This window comes from Sinocyclocheilus anshuiensis, unplaced genomic scaffold (genome assembly GCF_001515605.1).
Source record: "Sinocyclocheilus anshuiensis isolate Anshui unplaced genomic scaffold, SAMN03320099.WGS_v1.1 scaffold920, whole genome shotgun sequence".
Taxonomy (NCBI): domain Eukaryota; kingdom Metazoa; phylum Chordata; class Actinopteri; order Cypriniformes; family Cyprinidae; genus Sinocyclocheilus; species Sinocyclocheilus anshuiensis.
In genome coordinates, this window is record NW_015552604.1 from 407,338 (window position 1) to 416,034 (window position 8,697).

The 8,697-nt window shown below is 38.4% G+C and overlaps 1 protein-coding gene across 1 annotated transcript; it reads right to left on the reverse strand.

Moving 5' to 3' along the window:
- Nucleotides 1–980: 980 nt before the first annotated feature.
- Nucleotides 981–8,165, reverse strand: LOC107665840 (neuronal acetylcholine receptor subunit alpha-2-like). Its single transcript, XM_016456888.1, has 6 exons — nucleotides 8,108–8,165; nucleotides 7,546–7,697; nucleotides 7,307–7,351; nucleotides 7,044–7,153; nucleotides 2,891–4,280; nucleotides 981–1,106 (listed from the first exon to the last, which is right to left on the reverse strand). Exons 1-6 carry the CDS (start codon nucleotides 8,163–8,165, stop codon nucleotides 981–983), a joined length of 1,881 nt encoding a protein of 626 aa, XP_016312374.1.
- Between the last annotated feature and the right edge of the window lie 532 nt (nucleotides 8,166–8,697).

An 8,697-nucleotide genomic window follows, 5' to 3' on the forward strand; every position in this document is an offset into this window, starting at 1 on the left:
GCCAATCACAACACACACTGGCCCAGCTAACCAATCACAGCACACACTGGCCCAGCTAACCAATCACAACACAAACTGGCCCAGCTAACCAATCACAGCACACACTGGCCCAGTTAACCAATCACAGCACACACTGGCCCAGTTAACCAATCACAGCACACACTGGCCCAGTTAACCAATCACAGCACACACTGGCCCAGTTAACCAATCACAGCACTGGAACAGTGTTGTAAATACAACTTAACCACTGATTTCTAGTCGTGTCCATTTTTGGAAGGCCTAGAGTGAGGAACTTCTTTAACTTGAGCAAACGCTGCTAATACACATATACATTTGTTAATAAAGTTAATCAAATGAAAACATGCGTGTTTTAATGCTAGTGAATAAAAGGAAACGATCCACCCGCATGCCTCTGCTCAAGGACAGTGCCATGATCAGATGTGATCTGCGTCTCAGGCCGATGACGTAACTTCCAGGGAGGCGTGTCCAGGCCTGTTATACATGCCCCAGCCCCTTGACTCCACCCCCATGTCAAAACAATGCCAGAAAGTGAAATGCGCAGAAATATGAAGTACAAAGGGAAAAAACAGTATCACAAGTGCACACTTGACTGAAACGCATAATAAAAGCAGCGTTGCAAATAAATTAGTAGCTATGGCCATGGAAAATATGTGTTGCAAAATCATTGCTTTTGCCCTGTTTCATTTATATTTTGCAATTCTTTATTTTTGTTTGCAAAACATTATTTTCTTTTGCAATAATTCAATTATTGCAAAAAGCACATTATTTTTTTCTCAATCCTTTAATTTTCTTTTGCAATACTTCAATTCTTTTGCGAGTATATGTGGCATTAAATTGACTCCATAAACATCACTTAATTTTCATGACAGCGAAGGTTTAGTGAGGTCACTGAAGTCAAATGTGATTGACAAGGACATTCCCCACCCACTCAGAGCCAATCAGAGACTCCACATGAGGATCTAGATCATTCCAGCCAGCCACGGTGGGAGGAACAGTCCGACGGTACCCAGAATGCACACCAGCACAAACATCCAGAGGAATATTCTATCAATCACCATGGCAACATATTTCCAGTCTTCCCTCACCTGGTGGGGCAAAAGGAGATTGATTCGTTTCAGATATCATGATATATTTTTCACTCGCGTCTTTCCCTCTCAGAATTGATTTTTTTTTTGGATGACTACTTTCCTGTGAGACCACTGTGTTTTCTGTTTTTTTGTAGTGTAGCAAGAGCAGTGATAAAAAAAAAATATATACAAATATCAAAGGCCAGTTCAAAGTGCCTCAGAAGGACTTGAGCAGAATCTCTTGCTAAAGAGGAATCTAATGTTTCAAGGTTCTTATTACAAGTTTTTCAATCCTGGATATTCTCTTTTACAGTTTTTTTTTTTTTTTTACAGTTTATTTACCTTTAGAGTTATTTTGTGTTTGTTTTTATTTTACATTCATCTCTACTGCATTTTTTTTTCCAGAAATAGGCCTACTTCATCCAAAAATAAATATTTACTCACCCTCATGTCATTCCAAACCCATATGACATAAAACATGAATATACCCGTACAGCAGAGTTTCCTGCACTGCTTTATATCTAATCTTCAGCACAACAACTGAAGAAATAATATTTTACCTGAGCTGTGAATGTGACTTTGTAGTTTGTATTGAATTTGATGAAATGAAAAGACTGCATACCGCAAAATAATGGCAAGAAACAATAGCGCAATCAATAGTTCGATTCAAGAACATATCAGCGGGTTCAATTTAGTGATTCATAAATACACAGAGCAAGGCAGGCTACTCTGATTCTTAAATGAATATATAGGTTCTTTTAATTAACAGTTCACAAAGATGAGTGACCAGTTTTAGTCATCAGGAAGTGGTTTGTTTTTTGTTTTTTTTGCAAATTAAGAATTTTTTTTTTCCCAAATTGGGCGTTTCCATACTCGTTTCTGATGCGATATTTCAAAATGCACATAAAAACAGGGTGATGGAAGTGTGTGACTAACTGAATAAATGAATTGAATTGAAGAGATCAGTTACTGAATCAAAATCTGACTCTAATTAATTATATGATGTGCCAATTAATTAATCCCACATTAGCTTTAGAAAGAGTGAGTGAGTGAGTGAGTCATTCAGTCATTCATTCAACCAATTTGTTCAGGCTGATTGATTAAAAAAAATGAAGCGAGTATCTTTATGAATGACTCACTGAATCATTGGCTCATTCGATTTACTCAAAAAATGTGGATTCGTTCAGTTACAAAACTTTCCAGCTGTGTGTTGCTCAAAAGATGCAACAGTAGGCTACAGCTGAGGCTTTGTTTGAAACTATTTTCGTCTGCGAGATTGAGAACATTGACAATATCGTTTCTAAAATGTAACACAATATTAACTTCTTGTTTATTGAACTATTAAAATCAGTATCACATTTGCAGATATTCGAGAAAATCAGCACTCTTGCTCATGTGATATTGCTAAACTATATCATATGGTATAAATATAAGACACATTTTTTTTCAATTTGCCCTCATTTCTTGAATTTTAAGGGCGTATAACTGCATTCTCATATATCCCAGTCAGTCGTCTTCCTGCATCATGTTTGGCAGCAACTACATGCAGTGTAAGGTGATGTACAGGTCTTGGCCGGGACGGGACGGGGATGGGGTGCATTAAATGTGTTAATTTTAACACGTTATTTATTCTATAATTTAACGCACCATATTAACATGTTATATCGGCAGGCCTAGTGTGAACATTTATGTTCCACCAAAGAAAGAAAGTCACACGGGTTTGGAATGACATAGTGATTAAATGATGACAATATTTTCATTTGTCTTGAAGGCGAAGCACTCTTTTAATTGGTAAAACTTACCGAAAAGTCTGAATCTTCTGCTCTCAGATGGTCAGCAATGTACTGAACTCCTTCCAGGGCTTTGAGCAGGGACTGCGACAGATTGCTCCCTGGCTCCTCTGCATTCAGATCAGTAGTGCCGTCACTGTTAGAGCTGGAGATCTGAGCGTTGGGCATGTTATGTCTGGTACACCTCCCTGCTTCATCGTGATCAAGCTTCTGTAGACTCGTCCCCTCAGATGTAAGACAGTGTTGACAACTCCCTGCTCCCAGAACACTCTCTTTAGCTTCCACGAAGATGCTCTCAACACTCCGGCCTTGGATATCACAGTCTGTACACTCGGCTCCATCCTGCGGGATAGTGTGTAGCAGAGTACCAAGCATAGTATCAGGAAATGAAGGTGTGCTTGAGGCAAAGATGCTGTTTGTGTATGCGCACGTATAAGCGGAGACCGGCGTTTGAGGTGTTTGTGAAGTTTCCTCTTGCAGGATGGAATACTGGCTGCTGGGAGAACTGCAGAAAAACATGGGTTTGGGGGAAGAGTCCTGCTGAATTTGATCCAGCTGGGCAACCGAGGTCATGTCCAAACGAGGGAGCGAGCTTTGCGGAGAAATATCCAGAATGTTGTTCCGTAGAAACATGGACTGTGATGCCATTGGCTTGTGCATCATCTCAATCAGTTTCTTACAATTCCTCTTACCTGAGGCGGGAGGACGTTTCATGAACAGGTAACGGGGCACCAGGTGAAGGAAAAACTGGCGCACCCAGTGTGGCATGCTGTGTGTGCGGGACGAACGGTGGTGTACGTTGAGCACAAACACAGTGATGATGATAGAGAGGGTGACGAAGATCATGGTGAAGAGGAGGTACTCGCCAATAAGCGGGATGACTAGCGAGGTTGAGGGGATGATTTCCGTGATAAGCAGGAGGAAAACGGTCAGAGAGAGGAGGACAGAGATGCACAGCGTGATTTTCTCCGCACACTCTGAGGGAAGGTAGAAGACCAGCACGGTCAGGCAGGATATAAGCAGGCAGGGGATGATTAGATTGATGGTGTAGAACAGAGGAAGACGTCTGATGATGAAGGAGTAGGTGATATCTGGGTAGATTTCCGTACAGCACTCGTACTTCTTGATGTTGTAAGTGCCAACGGCGTTTATGATGACCCACTCCCCGCTTTCCCAGTAGTCCATCTGGTCTACATCACTGGCCATGCTGACCAGGTCAATCTTGGCCCGATCGTACGTCCAAGAGCCGAATTTCATCTTGCAGTTTTGCTGGTCGAAGGGAAAGAAGGTGACATCGATGCTGCAGGAGCTTTTATAAATGGCAGGAGGTTTCCATTTGATCCAGCCGTTGTAAAACACCTGGGCTTTAGTCAAGTGAGTCACCGCAAAGTCTCCGTCCGCACTGCAGATCAAACACAAAACTATCAGACAGAGCCTGCAATGAAATATCTGTGGAGCAATGTGAAAGACAGCTTTAGTGGTGTCAGTGCACATCACAGTGAGCCAAAGCATCAATAACCCGTGACGTCTTTGACTGTGTTTAACCTCTCAACTCTCAGAACTTTCTTCCTAATAGAGCAAATATCTTGGATCAAGGAAATTTTAGAGAGTTCATAATTGTTATAATAGCTTCTGTATTCACTTAAAATGCAAATGTGCAGTCAGAGCTTATGTAAAGATCAGTTCAACCAAAAATTCTATCATTGTTTATATCAAGCTTCAAAAGGACAAAAAAGTGTTCTGACCCAGAGACGATTTACATTTAGACATTTAGCAGATGCTTTTATCCAAAGCTTTTATTTGCGACTTACAAATGAGGACAATGGAAGCAATCAAAATCAGCAAAAGAGCAATTATATTCAAGTGCTATAACAAGTCTCAGTTAGCTTAATGCAGTACACGTAGCAAGGTTTTTTTTTTTTAAATCATATAATAAATAAAAAGAAAACAGATAGAATAGAAAAAGAATAGCGCAAGCTAGTGTTAGAGGCCTTTTTTGCTGTTGTTAATCAAGAAGTCGGAAAGTCAGAATTATAATTGTATAATAAATAAAAAGAAAACAGATAGAATGCAAAAAGATTAGAGAAGCAAGTGTTAGTTTTTTTTTAAGGAAAACAAGCAGTTAGTAAATAAATAGAGTGCAAGTCTAAAAGGGGTAAGTTTTTTTATATAAAGAATAGAATTAGAATTGAATAATTAAATAATTAAATAGATTTGCTTTGTCTAGAAAATGCTTGTTGATGTTATTGCATTAACTTTGTTACACGTATGATGTTCCCAGTCAAAAATGAGCAGCCTACAAAAAATTGCTAATAAATTTCTTGTTATGATATATTATTAGGCCTATCAAATAACAGATTGAGTCTTTTTTTATCAACTTGTTTTCTTTCAATTGGCACAGGTTTTGTATGTATCATTTTGGAACTGATTAATCGTGGGCCTCATTGATCTGAGCTTATACACCTCAGTTTTTGAATGAATATTGCCAAAATTAACTACAAACTATGATTGATTGATTGATTGATTGATTGATTGATTGATTGATTGATTTATCTATCAATCAAGCAATCCATTCCAAGGTTTGGTGATAATATATAATTAGAAATTTACTAGCAATTTTTAAAAAGCTGATCAAAAGGACTTTTTTAAATACATATTTATTTTTATTATTCAAATATAGATTAAATTATCTTTAACTGTAGGCCATATGAGCAGTAATTTGAGTTTCACGTGACGAACATCAATAAAAGTAATGGTAACTTCCTGTTGAAGTGAGTGGGATGTTTGTTGAGTCAATTTCGAGAAGGACTCGTCAGACTGATTCAATCTGCTAAAGGCTGGAATACACTACATGACTTTTGCCCCGATTTACAGTTTGGATAAGTCGGCACTAGCTGCCGAAAATCAGAGCCAGTCTGCAGATTTGAGTTGACAGATTTCATAGAAACACGCATAGTGTATGATGGTCACAGACTCCGATTTTTTTACTTCAAGCTTTGATTTCATCCAGTTGGAGGATATTAAACATGTTTGATATTTTCAGCCTATTTTAGAACACATATTTTTTTCATTTGTCAAGCATCTCCTAGCTACAAGGCGCACGTTTCTGCATGAATTTGTTGTGATTGGAACGTCTGTCTGGTAGTGTCCGATCCTCAGTCGCTTAGTGTATGACGGCCAGTTTTCCACTATTTACAAAGTCTGCAAGTGTATTATGCCAAGTGTGTTAAAAAACTTTTCTGATTTTAAAAGTCATGTAGTGTACTGTATTCCAGCCTTAACTCCTGATTTTGCTTGTCTTTTTGAAAGATTCTGTAAAAGAACCGGCTCAGAATCGGACTGCATGCAGCCTGAGAAGAATGAAAGGTGTGGTTGGTTTTTTGTTTTGTTTCGGTTTTTTGGCACTATTTTGTGTTACGTGGGCTTTTTCTTTCATGTTGGTGACATTCAGTCCAGACTGCAAACTCTATTGAATCAAACAGATATGGAACAACACAAGGGTAAGTAAACAATGATAGAATTTTCAATTTTGTGTGAACAAAATAGATTGAGCTGAAAGTAATAATTCTAGTAAATAAAACATCCTTACCTTACATTATCCTATGTTAAATTCGTAGATTTGACAAAGAACTATTTTTACCACTTAAAGTACATTTTAGCTGTAGATTTCTAAAAAAGGCAACCAATTATACTCCATTTCTGATCAGTAATTGTAATGTATGAATAAGACATTCTTTATAACCTAGTATTTCTTTTAGTGCAAAAGCCATACACAATACACCTCTAACTGAACCGTCTGTAATTTCGCTCACTTCAACCTGGTCTCTTATAAGGGCAGCACTGATCAGTACTCATATCAGCCCTCACATAATGGAGGACAGCCTAATTCCTATGTCTTCTAGTTATCACTACATGAACAGAAGACATACAGAATTCAGATTAAAGGGGGATTAAAGATTATAAATATTATGCACCAGTTTCCTCTGTAAGAACCACAGCATCACCCTGAGGAAAAGAGTTAACCATTAACAGGTACCCAAGGTGCAGTCTGGAATAGCGTGAACACATTACAAAGCTGGAACAGCAGGAGGTTAACAGTGTTTGAGGATATAGATTCTTAGAAATGGATTTGGCCGAATTCCGGATTGTTAAAAGCTTCACACACTTGTTATAGAGCACAATATCCGGTCTCCAGATGATCTCGGAGGGGATCCTGATGGAGGTGACATTCTCATACTCCTCTGGGTTCCAGCGCAGCTTGTAATCGTTCCACTCCTGCAGAGAAACACGTGTGCTCATCACCGTTCACAACCAGCAGGTATGACAGGGGGGAGAGTGAAGCAACAAGAGCCCAGTTCCAATTAAAAATCTCATTAATGCCCAATTATGGGCTGTGTTTTATTTTTTTATTTTTTTATGAAAACTTACCTGCTTCACCCAGACATTTGTGGTCATCATCTGATTCTTCTCATCCTGGTTTATTATGATGCAAAGTAGGATATCCATGCAGAAGAGAGTAGTAAGAGATGGGTTAAATATACTGTACATTGAGTATACAGTATGTCTGCACATTTTTAAAGAAAAATGCAACATCGTTCACTGTCCATAAACTTTTTTTTTTTGCTAAAATTAAGATGTCGCTGTGCTGGAGTGCATCTGAGACTCACCACATCAATGAGCTGAGCAATGGACAGGCCAAAGTGGACCAGAACCACATCTGAGATGTTTGCTACCGGACGAGAGAGCTTGTTGTAGTTGCTGAACAAAGATTGCAGGAGTCTTTCTTCCGCATGGGCACGAGCTGGACTGGTGGAAAACACTGGTCAGATGATTAAAAACCAAGTTTCATCAGCGCTGGTTAAATCTACACCATGCAAATAGGATAAAAGCTGTTTCCATTACATGCAAAACATAACGTTTGTTATTATTATTATTTAACATAAAAAATATTGTAATTTTAGTTTTATAATAAAAATTATAATTAATATTAATGATATTATTATACTGTACCATATAACAATATTACATAATTATTATAATATTGTAAGTATCATTATTGTAGTTGCAGCTTTTTTTCTAGTAATGTGCATAGGGATTTTATTGTCTTTGTCTTTAAAAAAACATTATGTAGTGACAAAACACCCTCTGAGCTGCTCACTAAACAGGAAATTGGGTATTGTGTAACTGCAGCGAGTTACTTGTAAAGTTAAACCGAAGGTCAGACTTTACCATACTCCAGCTGCAGACAGACGGACAGAAGCAAGAAGACACTCCACGCTGCTCTCATCTTGTCCAACTGATGTCAGATGATGTCCCAAACGAAAAAGGATTTCCAGTTGAGCTAATAAAAAAAAATCTAAATTATATTAAAAAATCCCCCTCTTTTCAAAAAATCTCTGAAAAGACCGGTAGATCATCTCTCTGCAAACTGAAAAAAAAAAAGACCCAAAAAGTGCATAAAATCAGCCACAAATATTCATTAAGTGTCCAAAGCTCTTGTAAAAGTGAGGAGTCCATCAGAATGCCTCTCGAGCTGTCATTAGACTCTTTTCCCCCCCCTTCTCTCTTCCTTCCCCCTCTCTCTCTGTGTTTTGCTGTTTCACTCTCAGTATCTCTCCTCTCTGGCCCCTCCACCTTCCAATCTCTGCCTATTACGCTGAGTAGATGTTGTGCGCTGGAGGCTGCGCTTTATACATGAGAATGTGTCACAGAGAGAGAGGGCAGGAAGATATTGATTGAGGACAAAATCCTTAAAATGACGTGGCTAAATACCTTATTTGAAAGTTCTTGATATGTTTATATGAGCATGAACTGTTCTT

Excerpts from the sequence above, each read along its gene's own strand:
- LOC107665840 (XM_016456888.1), bottom strand. The coding sequence starts at position 8,165 with ATGAGAGCAGCGTGGAGTGTCTTCTTGCTTCTGTCCGTCTGTCTGCAG. Across the intron at positions 7,698-8,107 it reads CTGTCTGCAGCTGGAGTATG|TGTTTTCCACCAGTCCAGCT; the intron begins GTAAAGTCTGAC and ends TCATCTGACCAG. Across the intron at positions 1,107-2,890 it reads CAGAAGATTCAGACTTTTCG|GTGAGGGAAGACTGGAAATA; the intron begins GTAAGTTTTACC and ends TTGCCCCACCAG.